Genomic DNA, 23,072 nt, shown 5'->3' on the forward strand with positions numbered 1-23,072 from the left:
AAAATAGAGCCTAAAACCTTTGTAGACCTGCAGTTTGGTGATCATTCTCAGCAGGTTTGGTACGACTAGTAATATTTTAGTCCTTTAAATTCAGTTTTAATATAAAAATATTACTTAATTTATTTATTTATATACATCTTTTCAATTGCCTTAGGATATGCATAAGAAAAATGTTGCTCCATATTTCAGCATCACCATCATTTTCCCTCCTTTGGTAGCAAAGGTCATTATTTAACAAGGATTAGCTGATTAGCCAGAAAACTGTGAAAAAGAATCATATTTGTTTTATAAGAAGTTTTTATAATTTGTCACCACCGCTGATCATCTCTTACTCATCTCACACATGACAAGTCATTATATGAGTTCGCTCCCAGTAATCAGGCATCCTTTTTTACTTGTGATACTAACCTCTTATAACCTGCAGAGGGGAGGAATGGATCGTGGCCACAGGGCTAAAGAGGCTGTTTATGTCTCTGTGTGGCTAATCCTCCAAAATCCCAGTCTACCCTGGCTGTCTGAAACCGGCATTCCTCTGCAAACTGTTCCCTTTCCATTCACCCCCAAACAAACAAACACCAGCTTCGTAATCCTCCATCATGCTGCCTGCAACAGCAAATAGAGATTTGAGAGACAGCAGCTCCCATTTGGCTACTTTTTGGGGGTTTTTTTTCACTGTATGACATTTGCTCCTTTTGTTGCATGCCATGCTCTTTTGTTCTGTCAATTTTCTTTTCAACCCCATCTGGAGGGCATTTTACATCTTGTACTTTGGACTTTTGGCTGCTGTGCTTATCCAGAGTAAATTGATGCCAAGTGTAGGGAGGGAGGAGCGTATCACCTTGCTCAAGGGCATCTTGACAGGACGCATGCTTGACGATGGATATGTTTAAATTAAAATAAATAAACAGGAATTTAAACGATTAGTCTCAGTTAGTCTAGTGTAAGTCATAAGCCAATTAGTAAATGTGAGTAAGCGTTCATAACATGCGTGTTCTCTTTGTGGCTAATCCTTTAAACTTCTGGTCAACATCGGTCTGTGTGAGCCTGACATTCCTTGGCATACGTTAGATTCCTGCTACTGATGCTTGTTTCTAATCCTCCATTTACTGGTAACAACTGTTCAGAGAGCTCAGAGAGGTGTAGAGGGAACCGCATGTAAGATGTTGTGGGTTTGTGATCTCTGGTGCATATCAGGGTAAAGGTACTCCCACGATTACAGCGCCGTAATTTTTGAAGCTACTCGGGCTCAGGTATTTGCACTGCAGCATCCAGCAGTCTGTCCTGAAACCTATTTTTTAAAAATATACATATGTTTTGTCTCTCTTCCAGCCCTCCCCGGATTCCTACTAGGATTTACTTTTCCCTGTTGGAGACCTTCTCCACCCCCCACATCCAGCAGCCATGGCAGATGACGCGGACATGCGCAATGAGCTGTCAGACATGCAGCAACGCGCCGACCAGCTGGCCGATGAGGTGAGAACAGCACGCTCGCTTTGGCTTTTGATGGTGCACAGACATGATGTCTCCCATGCAATTACACATAGGAACTCACAGGGAGCAGACATACAAAGACTCATAAGCATACAAATAAGAAGCACAGAGACATGACAGAGACATGTGTGACAAGTAGCAGCTCCTAAAAGTCTTGAAGGGCAAACATATAATGCATATAATGTCATCTAGGGGAGTAATGGTACGTGTGTTTGTCACATTCGGCCAAGAAAACACACCAGTTACAGTTTAAGTAGAAATAAAACACAGATACATCAAACACACAAAGAAGAGGCAAACTCCAGCTTAAATAAGGCAGCTTCAATACTTTCAGTTTTTCCATATATTTTTATATTATTATATTTGACATCATTAGATGATTAATAGTGAAGCATCAGTGTTAGAGCAGCATGTTACTGTTGTAACTGCTGGAGTTGGAGCTAGTACTTTATATACAGTAAATCAGAATATAACAGCTGTCAGCAGATGTCCTGATTCCCTGCAGAGACAGAAAGCTTGTTTTCCTTTTCCACTGCAGCACAACTAAACTGTTTCAGTAATAGTTTTGGCCAGTAAGTCATTGTTGGATGTTTACATTTGTCAAAATGACAGACACAAATGTTAATTTCTCTGCTGTACTGAAATCATACTGAACCGTGACATAACCATAACCCATAACCCACAACCAGGACACATACCGAACCGTGAATTTTGTGTACGTTACACACGTAATATCAACTGTTTGTAATAAAACACACCCAGTTTTCATACATTTTTAGAACATAAAAGCTATTTTTATTGAAACCAAAGCCTCATTTACCTTTGAGCAATCTAACAATATAAATGATGTTTTCTGACATGTTTAATAATAGAAATTGCTTTGGGCTGTGGCTGTCTACATGTTTGCGTGTGTATGTGTGTGTGTGTGTGTTTGTGTGTGAGTGCAGGTGATCAAAGAGTCCACCTGCACTTGAATTTACATAGCACTGCAGGGTCACGTCTTGATGTGTGAGTGCACGTGACACGAGCGTGCACACTCACTGTCTGGACTGTGGACTTCATCTGTGTGCTTGTGTGTGTGTATTTGTGTGTGTGTGTGTGTGCATCTGTGTGTCATCAGTAGTCAGAGTGAGGAACAGAGAAAACCTCAGTCATGGCCCAAAGCATATCAGCGCCTCCAGTTTCACATATGACTCACACTGGCACAGATGAGCAGAATATTAAACACACACACATACACTCACAAACTCACACGCACACGTCTGAACATAGGGCATGCACAAAATGGCGGCATTAGAATACCAATTTTGGCCTCCCATGCACCGATTTACATGATCCTCTCAGATCCACAGAGAACAACAGCTCATGTAGAGGCCATTGCACATCAAATAAACACGAAATGTCAGTGCAAAGGAATTATTGTCCCTTGACTCCAGATCAGAAGAGAAAGACAAAGGTGAAAAAAAAAGAAAAACGGGTAAAAATGAAAGATGTGAGTGAAGAGGGTGAAGAGGCAAACGAGGAGAAAAAGAACTGGCTACCTTAGAAAACCTTAAAAAAAAAGAAGGCCACTCAAATCGAGGCTGTGCTCCAAACCCCTCATCCCATCCTTCCATCCTTCCATCCTTCTTTACCCAACCCCCCTCTTCAACCCTCACCCGCTCCAGGGGATCAGCCTTGCTCACAGCAAGCACAGCAAGCCGAAGCTGTGTCATTGTAAGAAGGACGAGATATCACAGAGCGCCGTCCCTGCCGAGTGGCTGTGGCTAGCAGGCTGTGCTCTGCAGCCTCACGCTTCTTAGAGAGGGAATTGGAACGTGCAGCTACATATCTATCACCACCCAGGCTAATAATAGACATCCAACAGTCAGGCAAAAAAAAAGGGATAGAGAGAGGGGATTAAAGCATGTAGTTATTTTTATTCACAAAGCTGCTGTATTCTTGAGGAAATTGCTAGATCTCAAAAGCAATTTAGCTTTCGATAATAATCCCAAATACAAATCTTAGTCAGTAGGCACTCGTTTGATTCACAGTGTCAAAATAAACCTCTCAGATATCGGTCACTGTTATTGCTACGTTCAAAAACTCCCAACATAAGGTCGGGCGTAATTACAACTCACAGTGCAGACGGTGTGAGTTCATGTTGGGTTCATGTCGATAAACGTCAGATATTGATCCCTTTTGTGTCCCGCTGATTGTTCAAATTGACTGTGATACATGCTCGCTTATACTTAATTCAATGAACATACAGTACCAGTCAAAAGTTTGGACACACTTACAAATGAATGGGAGGGTGTGTCCACATTTTAGACTGGTGTACATAACCAAACACTTGTCCTGTCTTTGTGTAAACACACCAAACACGATGTATTATTTATGCCATCCTCTTGTTACATCCTGTTTTAGAACATTTGTGTCAAATAGATAATGAAAAAATGTTCCTATTGTTGTGAATCTGCCCTGTAATCTCAAATGGAAAACTAATTGTATTTTTTTGTGTGTTTCCACAGTCGCTTGAGAGCACCCGTCGTATGCTGCAGCTAGTGGAAGAGGTAAGAGAAACCTACAGTATGACATTTTTGAATTATGGCTCCTCGATGATGTAAAAGTTCACCCATTATAGTAATAAAATCTGAGATGAAATATGACACAGTGAGAAAAAGAAGTTAATGTAGTGAGACTAGAAGAATATCATCACTCAGAAACACTTTGGGTCCTTCAATCCTTCTCTGTGCAGGATTGAAATAAAAGTTTATTGCATTTATTCTTGGGCATAATCTCTAAATTAACTGCTGAACAGACAAAAATGCAGCACCCTGTTAAATTCTTATAGTTTATTATTTGAATGTTATAGCTATGAGACTATTTAATTTTGTTCCTGTCTTTTTATAAACTTGTGAATAAAAGGAGCAAATAGTAAAATTGAGTCCTTAGTTGCAAAATAATTCATACATTCATTCTAATTGATTAATTTGACATAATGATTTGTATTAATGTACCCACACACATCATTATGCAGTGAATAAATATTTTAATTTTGAATTTAAGGGAACAAACATTACCTAGTTTTTACACAATGTTCCCCATTATCCTCTGTTTCCAACAAAGAACACTGTGCAGTCAGTTAACAGTTGACAATAACTGTGTGATACGACGATGTAGGAACACACATGAAGCACGCCAGAGGAAGACAGAGGGATAGTCTTACTGGACAGAGATGATGTGTCTTGGTACAGAGAGGACAGTAAGAGGCTCCTTGAGTCTTAGGTTTACATAGTTGGACTAAAGTCATCTGGAAGGAGGAGGTAGAAAAACAGAGGTGGACTATTATTCTCCAAGAAAGAAAGATTAGATTGTTAGTTCGGTCTGAATTATTCTTTATTTATTCTTAATATTTTCTATCTGGTGTTAAAGTATCTGGCTAGGAACAGGGCTGAATGCAAAGAAACTGAATGAAGACTTGTGTGATTTAGATTCACACTTTGTTAAAATCAGTGACCGACTAGTTCATTTCTCACAATCCAGAAAATAATTGTTAGATATTTTGTCAGCGGCTGGTCAGGTTCACTTGAAATGAAGATAAGATGCAGGGAGCTGCTAGCCTGGCTTTGTCCAAAGTAAAAAAAAAAAACAACAACTCTTTTTGCTTAATTTATAAGTGTAGAAATGACAAGTTGTAGTTTAACAGGAAGTGAAGTGTCTCCAGCTAACCAAACTATCTCCTGATCATAGCTTCATACTTAATGGGTGAACATGAGAGTGGTATCGATCTCCTCATCCGGCACTCGGCAAGTCAGCAAATAAATGTATTTCCCAGAAGGTGGAACTATTTCCTCCACTTCTCTCCTGCTGGATATCATACCAAAAAAAAAAAACATGATTATTATTACTACAATATTTGTTAGATTGATTTTCCTTCAGGGTTTAGCCTGCATACTCTCACTGTAGGACCTAGAAGCTATACAGTACCAGCATTTTCTCCTTAATGCAAAATTTAAAGTATATCTCTGCTTCTAAGGGGTTATGCTGTACCTAGAGTGGCAAAAAGCTAACATGGACCCCTCAAAAGTCTAACCACATTTCAGGGCTCCAAAATAACAGGCCTGCTGTGATTGGCTGCTTGTGCATTCTTCTACAATTGCCCTGTTTAATTCTAGTTTTAAGTATGTATGATTGTGCAGTCCACTCATAAAGGGTGTAAACATAGTTATTGTGGAGAATAAAACTATTAAAGCACAATATGGCTTGATCACGTATGATGCAGTCATCCTGATATCACCGGGTGAAATTCAACACAGTGTAAATCAAAACCTATTTAAGTATGTGTGACTCAAGTGTTTTTTTCTGCTTTAACTGCTTGAATCCATCAGTCCTTTCTGGCAGGACTGAGTGAGTCTTGAATAGTCACATTAAAGGAAATGAACACACACATGCTCAGATACCGTCAATTGTTATTTTCTCATGTAACATTCAAGAGTAAAGAACAAGAAGTGACACACCAAAAGGCAGATGGAAGAAAAGAAGGGAATAAAAAGGGTGAGGGTAAATGGAGAGGGACAGAACAGCTGTGGGGGCGGGGGGAGGGGGTATCTGACAAGCTCCCCCACTGCAGATCTCAAGGTCATATTGATCATCAGTCGACATATCTCACCGAGCGGCTCCACCCTATACGACCGTACTGCAGGCAGGGAGGGGCTGAAGGCTGAAGGAGAGCCAGGCTGAGGAGGAGGAGGAGGCACAGAGAGGAAGAGGATACAGTGTACAGCTCCTCAAATTTAATAGACAGTCAGAAATACAAGAAGGGCACTGAGGTACTTTTCTGCATGTGGGGGATAGATAAAAAGTTTGATTGGAAACAATAGCCAAATGTTACAAGGTGACAAAATGGTGGCGAGAGAAAAATACATAGAGGAAAAGAAAGACATAGTTTAAATGATTCCTCCTAAAAATTGAATCTGGGTTCTTCATTGTTACAGACTTGAGTATTGAGATGTTTCCATGGATCCAGTCTGTTTGTTAATCTGTCAAACCAAGTCTCACTCAAGGAGAAGTCTCACTCTGAAATATTGCGAGAGTTGAATTGTTGTTGAAATCATCTAAATATAGATTTGTAGATTTTGCATTTCTGATATCAAATCCAAACTTGATATCATTTTAATTTTTACATTTTCAGATTCTTATTGAATAAAATTCTCCTTTTTCTCAAATCACTGCACACCATGATTACCTTTGTTCTATGAAGCTTTCACTGAGATGGATTATACTGGAGGCACTTATGTGGAATTGATTACTGCCCACATGGTCACGTCAGTCCACTCAGCTGTAAAAGAGTGTTTGACTCCAGTAAATAGCCAGTTACTGTAGCTTGGTTATATCACACTTTGCCCCCACAGATTAGTTACAGCACTAACACATAAGCTTGCTCTTCACTACAAAGCTCTTAGAAACAAGGCTAACTAAATAACTGACTGTCGAGTTGTGCTCTTTCCTACAAAGCAGGGAATATTTAAGATATATTCTCCTCCTAAAAGCACTAAATGAACTCATCTGATAGGTCAGTTTCCAATCTGGAAAATGAAACTAAATGTTACTAACACTGAAGGACTCATTTAAGATGCAGCACACTAAATTCAAACCTTGAACTTTTAACCACAATGTCCGATCTAAAGCAAAATCCATCATTTGACATGTATGAAAATGTTGCAGCCCATCTGGACATAATGCTAAAATGTGTAAATCTTGTATGGGATCATGGTTGATTATTCCTTGGAATTTCCCCAGGGGTCCATTTCAACTACTTTGGGATTCCTCCTGGATGAAGGCATGCATGAATTACAATTTACCAGAATTTACTTATAGGTCCCCTCTCGCCTCTCAAACGGCAGGTGCTGATGAGGCTATATGTGTGTTGGTGTGCATTTGTTCACACTACAGTACATGTGTTTGTGCGTGAATACATCAACACATTATAATCTTATTTATGCCTATCAGGCCGAGCCAGGTGCTACATCTTAGTGCGGTGGTACAGAGGAGGAAGAGGAGTTGTGCATAAGCAAGTGACACCATCTTCTACCTCCTCACACACTCCAGCATCTAAACCTGCAGCCAACCCAGCCTATCAGTGAATAATAGGTTTAGTGATGAATGCTCATGCAGGCTCAGGTGTTCAGATGTTTCACGGTTGGAGAGGAATGAAAATAAAAATCTAAAAGTTGAATGAAAACCAGCAGAGAATCTAAATTTTAAATTTGGGGAGGAAAGAGAACATGTCCTCCTCTCAGGTTACAAGCAATACTATTAAATGGTCCAGTGGTCTCACAACTGCCGATGAAGACCGACTCTTAGATGGAGGAGGTGTTGGGATCCTTTAATTAATTGCGTCATACAAGGGAAATCCAATGGCAGGGGCCTCATTTTAATGAGAACTCTCCATTGCTGTCAGCGTTATTATTGTTAATCTCCTGGGGGCCATTTTCATGTTTCCTGCTTAAGGTGTAATGGCCACATGACCTTTGCCCCCTCTAATCAATACCAGCCTACGTGCTGATGATGGGGGGAGCAAAAGATTTTAACGTGTTCCTTCATGGGTATGGAGGACCACAAGTGTCACAGACATAGCAGTAAGACATTTAATTAACTTCTAAGTAATTGTAGAATAATAAAAAAAGGAATCAATAAACATTAAATAAAAAGAATAAATAAAAAATAGAGTGAAGGAGGAAAAATAATTCACAAAAAACAACATGAAATAATAAGTATATTATTTTAAAATATATGAATGGATTCCTAAATAAATAATGGAATTTGTAAATGGAGTTTAAAAAGAAGAATATATAATATATAACTGAAATACAGCTTTTAATCAGGCATTTAAAAGGGCCACTTCCTTTCTTATTTGCACTTCCTCGTTGCTTTTCCTTTTTGTATTGGCCAATTGATATACTCAGTCATTTAGCTTCTTCTTTTAGCCTCTCTACTTACAGCAGGGGCCATGTTATATGTTTCGTCCTACTTGTAGTCTTTATGCTAAAATGAGCTCAGTGTCTCCTACATACAAGAATATAGACACATCTAATAATTCAACTCAAGTCAGTGGGCTTTATTGGCATGAACAGTGTTACCAAAGCATCAAAGGACAGTACAAAATAGCAATACTATGATAATATTAAGATTGATGTCAAGTATTCCTTCAATCATATATATGTGTGTATCATGTATACAGTAACTCCTCTATTACGAATGTTGCTAGCTGGGAGTTTAGATGTCTTCGGGGTTTGTGTTTTATTTCTGTAGAAGAATTTTAATAACAAAGAATGTAGAGAGGAGAGAAAGAGCAGGGAAGAAATAATAATACTTTTCCACCTCTGCACAAATAAAAGAGGGAAAGGAAAAGTGATGAAAAGTGGAAAGGGTAATGTGGAAATTGCTTATGGCGGCACATACAGTATGTTTCGGTAGCCGCTAATTCTCTATGGTGTTATAGCCTCATTACTGACCTCTATTTCATTTTTATTTTTCCTCTCTCCCTCACCCCACCTTGCTACCTGCCTGTCTTCGGGGAGTAGAGCAAAGATGCCGGCATCAGGACTTTGGTTATGTTGGACGAGCAGGGAGGTAAGTCTACGCGAGAGGAGATGGCGAGTTTACTCATTGACAACATACATATTAGTAACTAAGCAATTAACAGTCAAACTCTGGTCTTATGATTATATGTTTAGTATAAATGTATAACTTATGGTATCAAAACACTTATGAATGGATGGATTGTTTCATATGCAGTTGCTTGTTTTCTTTGAAATGCATTTTTCCAAAACTAATTCATTTTTTGTCCTGATTTCTTTTTTTAAATGAATATTTCCTCAGGTTTTTATTTAAAGCATGATTTATTTGAATTGCTTTTGGTCAAGGGTGCCAATTTAACTGTGGAGGATTTTTTTCTTTTCTTACTTTCAGCCTCCTTTTAACCTTTGTTTCCTTTTGCTAACATTTTTCTTTTGATTTGCCTAACTGCTTTTTATTTGCCAGCGTCTTTTTTTTAATTGTATTTTCATTTTATTTTCATTAGCCGACAAAGACAGCGAAAGGAAATCTTGAAAGTGCCAAAACATTAACAGATCCAGTGGAGGATAATTAAGCCAGCTCCTGCAGTGCCAAAACCCTGCAGCTCAACATCAAGATAAATGATTTCTTGTCCAGAATCCAGTCGTGTTAACTTGTTTGGCGGCAGGTGGCAGGGTGATTTCTTGTCTGAACTTGAATCTGTTTGTGCAGTAATCATCTCTATTAACAGTTTGGATGCTTTGGACTTAGTAACCTTGAATTCAGCACCAACAGATTTCACATTTGAACACATCATTTGCAGCTAACGAGTCTTATAAATAAATAAATGGCAGCAGAAATGCCACTACTCTAACAATATGCCTTTTTGGATGATTTTGGTCTGTAATTTGTAATTTGGACAACTTTTCTCTGGCCTCATCCTGTAAATTTTACTGCAGGTCCAAAACATGTCTGAGAACACCTGAACAGGCCCCTGCCAACTGCTGCTGGTCCACAGGTGTAAAAATGCAAGAGGTAGATCAGGGAAAACGATCGATTTAGCTGGTAATGACAAAATATTCAATCACTTCTCAATCAACCCTGTATACTGCTTTGTAAAATCCCTGGTTGCATTTGCACTTGTCACTGAGTAAGCCAATATATGCAACACATGGTTTACAGTGTGCAACATCAAACATTAAATATTGGCGATATGAAACTATGAGCATTTGGCTCTGGGGAGGACACTGGCCCTCAGCTCTCCCATTAGCTGGAAGGATCATATATCAATTCACCAATTGTGTAACAGTGCCTTAATTGCGCCAACACTCAGAGAGACCAAGGCTGTATCCCTCCTCTGGCTATCCATTTATCCCCTTCATCCATTGTGTTCACAGCACTATTCTGCACCCTTAGGATAACTACTTCAAAACCAATTGCAACGGCTGACTGGAGATACAGGCGACTGTAAGCCTGAGCTGACCTCTGACCCTTGATTATTGACTTTTCTGCAGGCAGTAAAGCCTGAAGCTCTAGAGCACTTGATACTGGAGACATTTATTTAAGTGTGTAGCTGTTTGATTTTGGTGACATAAGATATAAAACCTTAAATTGACCATTTTTTGACAATTTCTCTTTAATGAATGAAACATGCTGTTGCTCTACTTAACTCTAATAACACTGACTGATTGACTGAAAAAGGATCTTTTCTCTGTTGAATATATTTACATAAATGCATGCCAACCTGGGATTTTACAAATCTGAACACGTCAATGAACTAGTTTCTGAATCCGCTCCATATTTAACTGTGCCTCACCCTTTCACACGCTGCCTGAACCGTATTTCCTTTGATCACAGTCCGTATGGAAATTCTTTGTTGCTGTGAAAGAAAGCCACCAACCCACCATCCACCACATCAGCATGACAAAAGTCCCCGCCACCTATAAACCAGAATCCAATCATACTTAAAAATCCTTTCTGTTACCTTAATGTTTGCAAAGCCCAGACAAAGCAACACAGGCTGTTTTTGGTTAGAGAGTTTAGAGGTTAGAGAGCCGGTTTTAGTCATTACATTGTGACAGAAATGTTGATCACTGTAAAAGGTATTTGAAAAAGAGAGCCTTATTAAAGGTAAGCCCATAACAGCTATGTATCTGAATGAAATAGTAACTTTCATGATTCAGGCCCGGTCAGACCAAAACACATTTAATATAACACAGTGTTAAATTAGCTTACAAGGACACATTTTGTCTTATATTAGATGAGAGTATGAACAGAAAAAATTAGCAGCTTCAGCTCAGCCTAATTCTTACCATTTGTAGACCAGGAAAGTTTTCAAAAGACCTGTCAGTGTGTTGCAGGATGCCACATTAAAAACAGCTCTCAAGGGAGATTATTTTCTTTCCTTTGGACTGATGGAATATAAAAATATTTCCTCTGAACACAGTTGCAAGGATTTGAACTCCAAGGGAGCAGTTTCTACTCTCTCTCATTCACTGACTTTGACAGGTAGCACACATTTCAAAGGACAGTTAAAGGAATAATTCAACATTTTGAGAAAAATGCATATTTGCTGTCTTGACACTAGTTAAATGAGAAATTTGATGCCACTGTTATGCCTGTATGGTAAAGATGAAGCTACAGCAAGCAGATAGTTAGGTTAGTTTAGCATGAAGACTGGAAACAGCTAGCCTGGATGTGTCCAAAGGTAACAAAATATGCCTACCAACACCTCTAAAGTATTACCATATTATATCTAGCTTTTTAACTCTAAAACCACAACTTGCCATTTTTGTACTTTGTTTTTTTAGCTATAACAAAAGCTTCAGAGGTGCTGGTAGGGAGCTTTTGTTTGGACTCAACCATTCTCTCCCTTTTTCCAGTTTTTATGCTAAGCTAAGTAGCTGCTTACTGTAGCTTCATGTTTACCCCACAAACATGAGAGAGGCATCAATACTCTCATCTAACTCTCTGCAAGTAAGCAAATGAGTGTATTTGTCAAAAGGTCAAACTGATCCTTTAACATCTTTCTACTGAACTCCCTATAGTATAGAGTATATCCTGAAATTATATTCTATGTTATTATTTGAGTTTTTGTGCTTTTTATATCATTCTCTGGCCAAAGATTCAGTAGGTGCACATTATCCTATTTTTCCCACCAAATCAATAGGCTCAATATAAACCTAGTTCAGTTTTAATATCTCAGGCTAACACACACACAATAGCACATACACCCATTTGATCAGTTGCTGCTCATCATTACTCATATTTCTGTCAATCAGTCTATGAAATTCATTCCACTACTGTCATCCCTTTGTCCTGACCAGAGCAACTCGATCGTGTTGAAGATGGCATGAACCATATCAACCAAGACATGAAGGAAGCCGAGAAAAATTTAAAAGATTTAGGGAAATGCTGTGGGCTTTTCATATGTCCATGTAACAAGTAGGTACTGACAATGTGCCCCAAAGGTTCTTTACATATGTGGTGGCGTCCAGTTTTTCCTCTTTTGTTTTTCTTTTTTGTTTTAATTTCTTTCGTCACAGTGAGTGTCTGAAGTTGTTGTCTTCTCTCCTTTGTCCTCTCTTTATCTCTCTCTTCCTCTCCTCTTCCTCCCTCTCTCTCCCTCTCTCTCTCTCTCTCTCTCTCTCTCTCTCTCTCACTCTCTCTCTCTCTCTCTCTCTCTCTTCACGTGCTTCGTTCTGTGGGGGATAAATGACTTGTGTTTAATCAGAGCAACTGGAGCGCATCGAGGAGGGAATGGACCAAATCAATAAGGACATGAAGGATGCAGAAAAGAATTTGAACGATCTAGGGAAATTCTGTGGTCTTTGCTCCTGTCCATGTAACAAGTAGGTGCTGCTTGCCTGCCTGCCTGCCTGCCATTAAAAAAAATAGAATAAATATTTGAAAGAAAACAAATTAACCGAGGTAGAAGTGACATCATGATGGCCATCAGCCAATAGTCCGCTCTGCTCCTGCTCCAAATAAACACTGATTCAGACCCTTTCACATGCATACGAGGTGCACACAGGAGGCCGTGATGTGCTTTAAAATGAATCCCCTAACACACATGCACACACACACACACACACACACACACACACACTTAAAGTCGAACTGAAATTTTAACTGCATTACTGTAAGACATCATAGCCTATGAATGCTGATACAAGAGATCTCTTTTTCCTCCATTTTCTCCTTCAACAAGCACCAAAAGCCCTGGTTATGTACCCACAATGATTTAATTGATCTGTCCCTTAATAACATGTACTATTTGTTAGGAGCCATGGTGATGTAAAATTTATATTCCTCTCAGAAAGTGAAAGTTAGAACGTTCCTTTTATAAACTGAACGCTGGTTTCTAGCTTGCCATAATTCCCACAATGCATTACTTTTTGTTCTCCTGCTGAGTCATCGAGCTCACACAGAGTCCCACACACTCAGTAGTGCTTTTGTCTTGCATTATAGAAGGAGTCCAAATGTGGCAAATGACCAACCTGTCACATAAGTGCCCACCTCCTAGATAGGGGGTAAGCAACAGCTACAAAAATCTGTTGCAGAGATCTTATACCAAATTACAAGCTCTGACAATGATGGTTGGAGCCAAAACTTCAAGCCCTCTTGAGAACACTTTTGTAGCAGTGTTGTCAAAGAATAGCTTTTTATTTGATTTGTTCTATTTTGCAACATACAACAATGATATATGTATACTATATTGTACTGTATTGATTTAATTTCAGTTAAACTTTAATGCATATTCAGACTACATATACAGACATATACTTGGATTATTGCGGGCACATGCAGCAGCCTTGCATTCTTGTGACCTCCAGACATACAGTATCTCCATGACTGGCGAGCATCCCATAGTGCATCAGTCTAAGCCATCGCTACCTGATTGGCTTCTGAGAAGTAGCACAAATACTTTTAGCTCACAAACTGTGTCATTACACTTACTACCTAAACTTTTCCATGTCTTTCCTGCTACCTATGCACAGTCAAACCACATATGTGCAAACAAACAGCTGAGAACCAAAATCCTGTAAAGACGAGCTCAAAAAGTCCAGTCCTCAACATAATCTCTCCTCCACTCAGCCAAGGCTAGGGTTCATCAATAAGTGCCTCTCTTAACACCCTTATACCAAGTGCTCTTCTCCAAGTGCCCTATACTATAAGCTTCCACTTCTCCAAACACCTTTATAATGGGAGTCATCTACATGCAGGTGTAGCCACTGTAGAAGTCCCACTTGTAACATTTCTACTGATTCCTCCTCAAGAGGAATTCTATTTTCACTATTGATGTAGGATGTTTGGACTTCTACAGTGGTATCACAATGACTTATGGCCTTCCCAACTGTAAACCCACCTAGGTTCAACTAAAGACTAAAAGAGCAGGGCTAAGGCTCCCGAAGCATCTTGGCACTCAGATCATCTCATTGCGTTGACTCCAGCTGGAAATCCAGTGATCTTGGTCCCAAAATGCCTTTGGTCAGCCTGGTCCAGGACTGTTTGACACTTCTCCTCATCTGCATGATCTCTACCTCCACCACACCGCTCTAACATCCAGTAGATCCTCACCTTTTTGCAGGAAACGAGACCTTTCTGTTTCCCCCTGAACACCCCCCCCCCTTCCCCACCACCATTTTTGAAACCACCAAGCGCCAATAACATGGAATGACTGGCGAGCATGACCCTTTGAATGCTCATGCATGCATGACAGTGCAAGTCATAATAACAGCAATGCTACACATGATGATGCTGATATTAACAATGAAGGTGATGTTGATGATGTTGATGGTGATGATGATAATAATGATGATGGTGATGTTTCTTTCATTCTGAGCGGTACAAAGCCGGGAGGAAAGAAAAGTGTTGGCCAAAGAGGGAAACCTAATTCAGCCTAAAACAGATATTTTTAAAAGAGATCATAAAATGGATTTAGCATTATTATATCTTGTCAAAATGTCTAAGATATACATTCACATTTTTCACTGTAAAAACAGCACAACAACAATGTGTTGTATATGTCATTGTTAGGATGATAAAATACATATTTTTGGTGATTTTGTATTTACGAAACATGTTAATTGAAGTCCTAAAGGTATGAAAAAGAAAGAAAAAAGGAAGAATAAGGAGTGCTATGTGACCAAACTGTCAAGTATAAGAAGAAAGACAGTAAACATATCACAGGGAGGCAAAAATGACAGTGTGACACTTTCAAAGCAAAAGAGAAAAACAGGAGATAGGAGCTGGAAACTAGGTTAGGACACATGCGCAGTGAGACATTTTCAGGGATGTAGTCATGTTTCTTCTGTACAAAGGGTACATCATGCCACTGCGCATGTACTGTGTGGTACCCTTGTCTCTACATGGCTCAGTGTGGTGATACAGCTCACTGCTGCCTCGTATTCCCCTCTGGTTCTGCTGCAGTTCCTCTGCAGCACCACCTCTCCTGCAGAGCGCTGTGTTAATCTAGCTTTTATCCTGCACTGGCTGTTCAGCACTACTGTTCGCTATGCTGCCTCTCCCGCGGGGAACTCGCTCACATGTAGGTCAGCCATATCAGATCGTGGCATGATAGCCTGCTGGGAAGTTGACTCAAACTAAATGCACAAATAGATGGATGCTAGAAAGACGAAAGAAACATTATTGTGTTGGATTTTTCCCCCTCCTACTCAAAAAAGGGGGGTTTATTCTATCATACGTGCTTCTAATTTTATCTCTCAATCCCCTCAGCAAACCAGCTGTCTATCAGAATAAGCTGACTGCTGATTTTTTTGATGCTCAATGCCTTAGGATTCTGGTTGTCTACATGCCACTGTTAACTTATTGGTAGACAGCTCAACTTGCAGGTCACTCAGGGAATGAATTCGATAGGAGTTCACTTTTACCCCAGGACCCGCACTACTCATATGATCGAATCAGATCATCTCAGTTCAATGACAGCAAAGCTGATTAGAGCAGTGCATTACATCCATTCTGAGACTGCAGAGTGGCAAATTGCAAAGGGGAACAAAACTGGATATCAAATGGAAGGAAAGTGATGTCAGAGGAGAGGAGAGGAAAGGAGAGGAGAGAAAGAAAGAAAGGAAATAAAACGAATATAGACAGGCGAAAATGAAATACAAATGTGAAGGACTCAGACAAGGGGGAAGCATGTGTGTTTACCACACTGATGTGTGTCAGCAGGGACAGGGAGCTAAGCGAAGCCTCGCCTCAGTCCATTTCTATTAATAAAAGCTGTGTGGGAGGCTGAGCTATCGCCAGGCCTGATACAGCTAGAATATATCCACACAGCACTGCAATGTAAACCAAAACCCAGCAACTGAGGCTAAAAGAACTGACTAAATATTTTTAAATGGATGGAGGGAAAGTATGTTGAAATGAACAACTCAGAAACATCAGTTTTAAAGTGATATGAGAGTCATCACAAGTGCCTTAAAATGACTAAAACTAACTTACTAAATACAAATGAACCTCTATCTGTTACCTTCCCCTCTGTCCCTGACTCTTTTGTGCCAAAACAGATGCTGAATCTGTCGGTGTGAAGTTTGACAGGCAGACTGAGGTGACATTTACAAAGCCACGCAGCAGAGCTGTGATTGCATATCGTGTTAGCGCAGCTGTATTTATCAGTACACTTTCTCCTTATTGAGAGTGAAGCAGATTCGGATGAAACCCAGGGATGTGTTAGTGTTAAATCCTGATTCCACTCTTCACTCCTCTGCCGCACCGCTACCTGACATCCCAGCTTGTTCAGAAAAGCAGTGACCTTTTTAAAAAAACACAAAGTGGGGGTTAGGGGAGGGTGTCAGGACCAGGAATAGTTAACTATGGTGTTATTCTCTGCTGACTTCCTCCAATTTCTTGCTTTGTTTTGTTTCCTTTTGTCGTTTCGCAGTTTGTTCTCCACATTAATTGTCGTCCCTCCTAACGATGTGACAGTCCTGTACACTCTGTGTTGTTTGTCTGCCAAAAGCTTGTCTCTTCTCTGTTTTCTGTCACACTGGGACATTCAACTGTGGGAGTGGGGTGGGTTTATCCTTACAACAACACAGAAGTGCCAATAGGATGGTTAAACAAATTATCCAAAATGTAGCTATTGAAGTGCATGTCTACATAAAACAAAACAGACAGATTTGACTTAGAATACAAGACTTGCCTGATTCTGAGTAGTATGTTATATACCTACAAGATATAACATCACACACATTACTATTGTGCTATAACAGAATGATCCTGTATCTACCTACCAGTCCATGCCTGCTATGCTTTGCTTGACTTAGTCTAGTCCCCACTGTTACTCATATATTTATGTGCTGGATGCATGAAACCAAATAACACCTTTCTGTCAGCTGATCACGCTACATACTGATATATAAACATATACTGTACATGCTGTTGCAGTGCCTCAAATCCAAGGCTCTCGTTGTAGATTTGACTAATGGGAAGCCAGCCTGGTTGAGGTAAATGATGAAGCGATCTGTCAAAACTGTTGAGTAACTGTCCCTCCTTCATCCTCCCCGTCCCTGCCGGCGGCCAGGATGAAGAGCGGAGCCAGCAAGGCCTGGGGGAACAATCAGGATGGGGTGGTGGCCAGCCAGCCCGCCCGTGTCGTGGACGAGCGCGAACAGATGGCCATCAGCGGAGGCTTCATTCGCAGGTAAGGGAGGAGGTCGAGTTTTATGCATCGAAACACCTAATGCTTCAAATTGACAAATTAGGGAAGGAAAAGAGAGAAGTAATGAGGTAGAGAATGATTAGACAAAAAGTTTCAGTAGCTTGGGAAATATACTTATTCACCGTCTTACTGAGAGTTATATTATACATTTGTAGAAAATCCTCTGGAGGTCAAAAACAGCCAACGTACATTAGTGCAAAGAACAGCGGAAAACATTGAAATTAAAAATGACAAGGAGCAAAAGGGAGATCAAGAGATTAATTAATTCTCCCACCTCTTATTTCTCTGTCTTAATACTGCACATCTATGTTCCTACTCTAACTGAACTCTTACTCTATAAGCTGCTAAAGTTTTTTTCATCATTTCATATTTAAGTTAAATTGCTTTTATGACATAAAACCAGTTGGATGGTGACGTGAGCTTCCTGATAGTTGCACTGCACTGCTGTTGTGCAGAGTAAAGATTGAATCCAGCTAACCACCATTTAACTAGTGTCACGAAAAGAGGTTTACCCACATCGTTAGGTCTTACATAAGTCTGTCTCGTCTCAGACATCATTGTGCTTTAACCGTAAGAACGTCTACAGGAATAAAGAACCATAAAAGAAAGAAGTAGTTTGAATTATATACAACATATAAGCAATATTTTGTATTTACTGACTAGAGATCATAGTTTATATATTTTTTATTCACATAGATCACTGATTCATATTGAAACTCTGTAATATGTAAATGGGTTTTATCTCAATTCATATTCTTTCTAATGACTACATAGTAAGGTATTTGTGCTAATGCAATGTGTTGTGGTATTTCTCATTCCACCCCCCCACCCCCTCAAATTAAGGTTTTAAATAGATCTTTTAAATTTGTAAACTGTGATAGAGGCATTATAAACAAAAGTATGAGCATTAAGAATACAGCCGTAAAATAGAAGCACAGTATCCTCTTAGTGTCCAGATGTCTGGTCTGAGGTCAGGACTCTGCTCTCTAGAGACAAGGAAAGGATCAGAGGGGAAATATGGATGAAAACGCCACAGCAGGGAGGTCAGCGTGGCAGTTTGTGTGGTGTGTGTGGCCTGGTGTTAATGCAGATACAGGCACAATATTTACATCTGCCCCCCCCCCCCCCCCCTGCCCTATGTGTGTGTTTAGGGTAACAGACGATGCCCGGGAAAATGAGATGGATGAGAACCTGGAGCAGGTGGGAGGCATCATCGGTAACTTGCGCCACATGGCCCTGGACATGGGCAACGAGATCGACACCCAGAATCGCCAGATCGACAGGATCATGGAGAAGGTACACACAAGATCTAGATTTCACAACATTTGAACTTTTTAATATTTATTGTACATTATGCACATGAACAAAGTTATATTTAATCAAGTCACGTTGCGTTTTGTGCATAAAAGATAATAAGCCTGAAAATTTCCCCTAATTTTTTATTGTTTTTCAGATTATTTTACTAGTAATTATTACGTATTTTTAAGATATGTAAGATATATTAAGATTTATTTTAATAATGGTCCGGTTAAGACAAAAGTTTCCACACACAATTATCTTATCTAACCTTTCAGACTGCATTAATTTTGGAAGCTGACACAAGAGAGTAGCACATTGTATCTGACACTATAAAACTATTTTGGTCAACTCAGTTTAAAATACCAGCCGATACAAGCAAACTTATATTCTCCTCCTCTCTCTTTCTCCCTTTTTCCTTCACTCAGGCCGATTCCAACAAGACCAGGATTGACGAGGCCAACCAGCGCGCCACAAAGATGCTGGGCAGTGGCTAAACGCCCTAATCCCAGAGCTTGATCGTCCCGGTGTCCTGCGCCGCACATCGACAGGCGCTGACATGCTTTCATCATGGTATTGACCTTCTAGGTTTGCACACATGCACATATCACCTCCCCTCCCCATTGTAAATGTTGTTCTGTGTGTCGTCTGTCGAGCTTTTTCAAAATGATTGTCCTCGTAAAAAGATGATTTCTTATACTCCGTATATCATTCTTTCCAAAGGTTGTATATAGTGCTGACTTGATGGCTCTCTAGCTCACATGTGAAGTTTTTATTCTCTTTATCAATATATATATATATATCATATATTATTAAATATCATATATAATATATATATATAGACAAGTACACTGCTCTGGATGACAAGTATATAATAGGAATGCTATACAAGCTGTTTGTTTTTATTCTTTTTCCTTTTCAGTATCTCAGTATCGTCTTAGTAAAACTGTGTCATTCCATTTAGGCTACTGTCATGCTCCTTATTTTGGTGTTGTCACGACAAAATGGAGAGGACGGATGGAAAAACATGAGTAATGATTTTACTAAGTGACGGTATAAATGAACAGGATTTACAAAGAGCACTTACAATCAAAAGGCAGTCGTTGGTACATTTTCCTTCATCGCAATCATACTGAGTTACTGTTTAGACAATGTGCAACTAGACTCTCTGTAGCTGTATTAGACATTGCATTCCAAGTGATGTGAATTGTGCGTTCTCTGCATGACAAATGGTAGATTTTAGTCTTATAAATAAAACCTGTCTGAAAAATATATATAAAAAATGATATCATGGCAGTAGCAAATTGACAAAACGCATGCTCAGTATTAGGACACAGTTGATCGTTCCATACTCCTGCAAGTTTGCAATAGTGCCACTCTTTCTGTCTTGATATATTTACCAACTGTGACCATCTCGTTGTAAAATAATGCAAAAGGGATCAAAAAAGTGTGACAAAGATGAAAAAAAACGAGGACTTGGGGTTGTATTGCAAAAAAAAACGACCTGTTTTCTAAATGATTATGCAGTTCAGTGATGAAGATGTTGATTATGTGCTGAAAGATGAGGACTGGTTGTGTACTGTAATATAGGTTTTGGATGCTCTGAAAAAAAAAAATAAACGTTTGCAATGTAAAGCAAAGACGCATATTTCTGAGAGACCTTACTTTTATAAGAAGACTGTACCTGTAAGTTTATTCTCCCCGTGTGGTTTGTTATTGGTAAAATAATGATAATATTGAATAACAATAACTATTCTCTGAAACAAAAAATACATACAAAAGGGTTTTTTGTTGCTTCTGTACTTTAGAGCTATGCACACCAAATCGCCAAAATGTTGAGTAGTTAGAGTAAGGTGATTAAATACCTACAACCTGAATGACACAATAGGTTAAACTGTGAGATTGATGTCCTCAACGCATGTAATATTAAAGACTCCCTCTCTGTATCCTGTCAGTGTGTGAAGTGGTGGACATTTTGTAGCTAGCTGAATTGATTAAAAGTAATAAACCCTAGTCGCACCCGTGTCTGTCTTTATTGCTCCTGCCAGTCGAGAGGCTTCTGATGCCCCTCTCTTAAAGTCAAGGGTGATATTTGCAGAGAACACCACTCAGTTTAAGCATTAAGCACATGTAGATTATCATTGATGTGGCAGACAGTCCACCCAAAATCCCCCCCTTTTTTCCCCCTAAGTATAATCTTTACTTAAAAATCATGATAGATAGTTAACAGGATGTGTGCAGCTGGAGTCCTTTTTGGAGGAATGAAATGACTAAAGGTTAATACTGTAAATGGTAGGTCATTCTACACTTTTGATAAGTGTCGCTCTGTAAAAATGAAAAAGAGTCATGCAAGGTTCGAAAGGTTACAAGCTAGCTAAACCTATTAAACTAATTAAACAAGGACGTTACAAGTTAAGGGGTAAAGCCTGGCGTGATGTCCATTATCAGGAATTAATGCACAATGGGAAGGGCAGAACAGTCAGACACACAGCGGAGGACAGGTGTCTCCACAGAGTCCATTAATTCCTAATTATGGACACCTCAAAGGGCATTATCCTGCTTATACTATGGTCACTCACCAAAGAATTAATACTATTAATTTATGTTTGAATGCATCTAACATTTTTCACAAGCCATAATTCAGTTTCCCTGGTAATACCTGAGGATTTGATTAATACCTGGAACAATCATTACCATCCTCTAATGTTCTTATGCAATGGAAACATTGTTCAATATTCCAGTAAATAGGATGAACCTTGAATATGAAAATCTGGCTGGATGATAGACATGGATGGATGGATGGACGGACAAAAAGACAGAAGAACGGAAGGAAGAATAAAGGAAATCACACATCAACTTCTGGTCACTGGTGGAGGTAAAACATCACATTTACTGATTAAATGTGAAATGTGGAACTTATGGTGGAACTTCCTCGTCTACATCCGTACATATGAATATGGTTTAAGTGCAATAAAACCAAATGTTTTTGCCCTTTGCTCATGGCAATTATGGCAATCTTTTCTTATGCATGCATGTCAAGCAGACAAGCTTCACTCCACTGATTTACATTACATTATGTCTATTATGTCTACTTTTGAAAATTAGCTCATAGTAGGTATGCTAGTCCAACACAGCAACAGGAAAACTCTGTCTCTCAAGAGCACAGCCATGGAGAGCTTGTATTATCATCTAAGGACGAAAAACGAACAAAAGAATAGTTATATAATACATGCATTTACACAATCAAAACAATAATGCAGGAAATGATAAAAAATAATAATTTTATTCTTCAATTACACAGACAGTACAAGATATGTGCTGTTGTCCCATTCTTACTATATAATTATCCAGCAAAAACTATATAGTTATACAATGATTAATTGTATTAAATACACAACAATATTTAAATAGTAAACAACAACAATATAAACAGACACATTTCAGGAACTTCTTGAATCACAATTTCAGTGGTTTATCCCTTCTTTTCAGTACAAAACAGTAGTTACAAGTTATTCTGATATTATGTAGCTTGTTGTAGAGAATAACAGTCAAGCATGCAGGCACCACAAACACAGGTATAGTATTTTGCAGTGGGTCTATCAAAGCTTTTTCACTGAAAATAGCTGCATGTGGCTGCTGTATCTATATATGAGGTTACACACAGGTATTCAGTTTTGCCCAAATTGCCTGTGTTGAGATCTCTTTTAATAACATTCACACCAGCCTGCTCATACCAGTATACAGCATCTGTGTTGACCAGCACAGTGATGGCTGTAATGGGTTTTTCAGATTTCTCTTGCTTGAACCACAGGTACACCGGGCCACCGATGGTTCCCCTATTGAGATCAACCTTGACTTGCTTGTAATTTTTCTGCTGAAGGGTCTGACTCTCATTATCATTGGTGGAGACATTCAGAGCTGTGACTGCCCGCTTGGGGTCAGTGGTCTTACGGTACCAGATGAAGACATATTCTCCAAGTGCACCCCTGTTAGTATCTTCATCCACACGGATGTAACCGTCCTGAAACAGCTTGGTGTTTGATACACTGGAATCAGTAGCAGT

The 23,072-nt window shown here is 39.3% G+C and overlaps 1 protein-coding gene across 2 annotated transcripts; it reads left to right on the forward strand.

Moving 5' to 3' along the window:
• The first annotated feature begins 1,401 nt into the window (after positions 1-1,401).
• snap25a (synaptosome associated protein 25a) lies at positions 1,402-19,506 on the forward strand. 2 transcript variants are annotated; one of them, XM_053337277.1, is made up of 7 exons: positions 1,402-1,473; positions 4,002-4,043; positions 9,057-9,105; positions 12,357-12,474; positions 17,576-17,695; positions 18,865-19,009; positions 19,438-19,506. In XM_053337277.1, the coding sequence occupies exons 1-7, from the start codon at positions 1,402-1,404 to the stop codon at positions 19,504-19,506; spliced, it is 615 nt and encodes a 204-aa protein (XP_053193252.1). The 2 variants fall into 2 exon arrangements, with proteins under 2 accessions (XP_053193252.1, XP_053193251.1); XM_053337276.1 differs by lacking the exon at positions 12,357-12,474 and adding an exon at positions 12,764-12,881.
• Positions 19,507-23,072: the final 3,566 nt, after the last annotated feature.

The sequence above is a fragment of the Scomber japonicus genome, chromosome 17, assembly GCF_027409825.1.
Source record: "Scomber japonicus isolate fScoJap1 chromosome 17, fScoJap1.pri, whole genome shotgun sequence".
Taxonomy (NCBI): domain Eukaryota; kingdom Metazoa; phylum Chordata; class Actinopteri; order Scombriformes; family Scombridae; genus Scomber; species Scomber japonicus.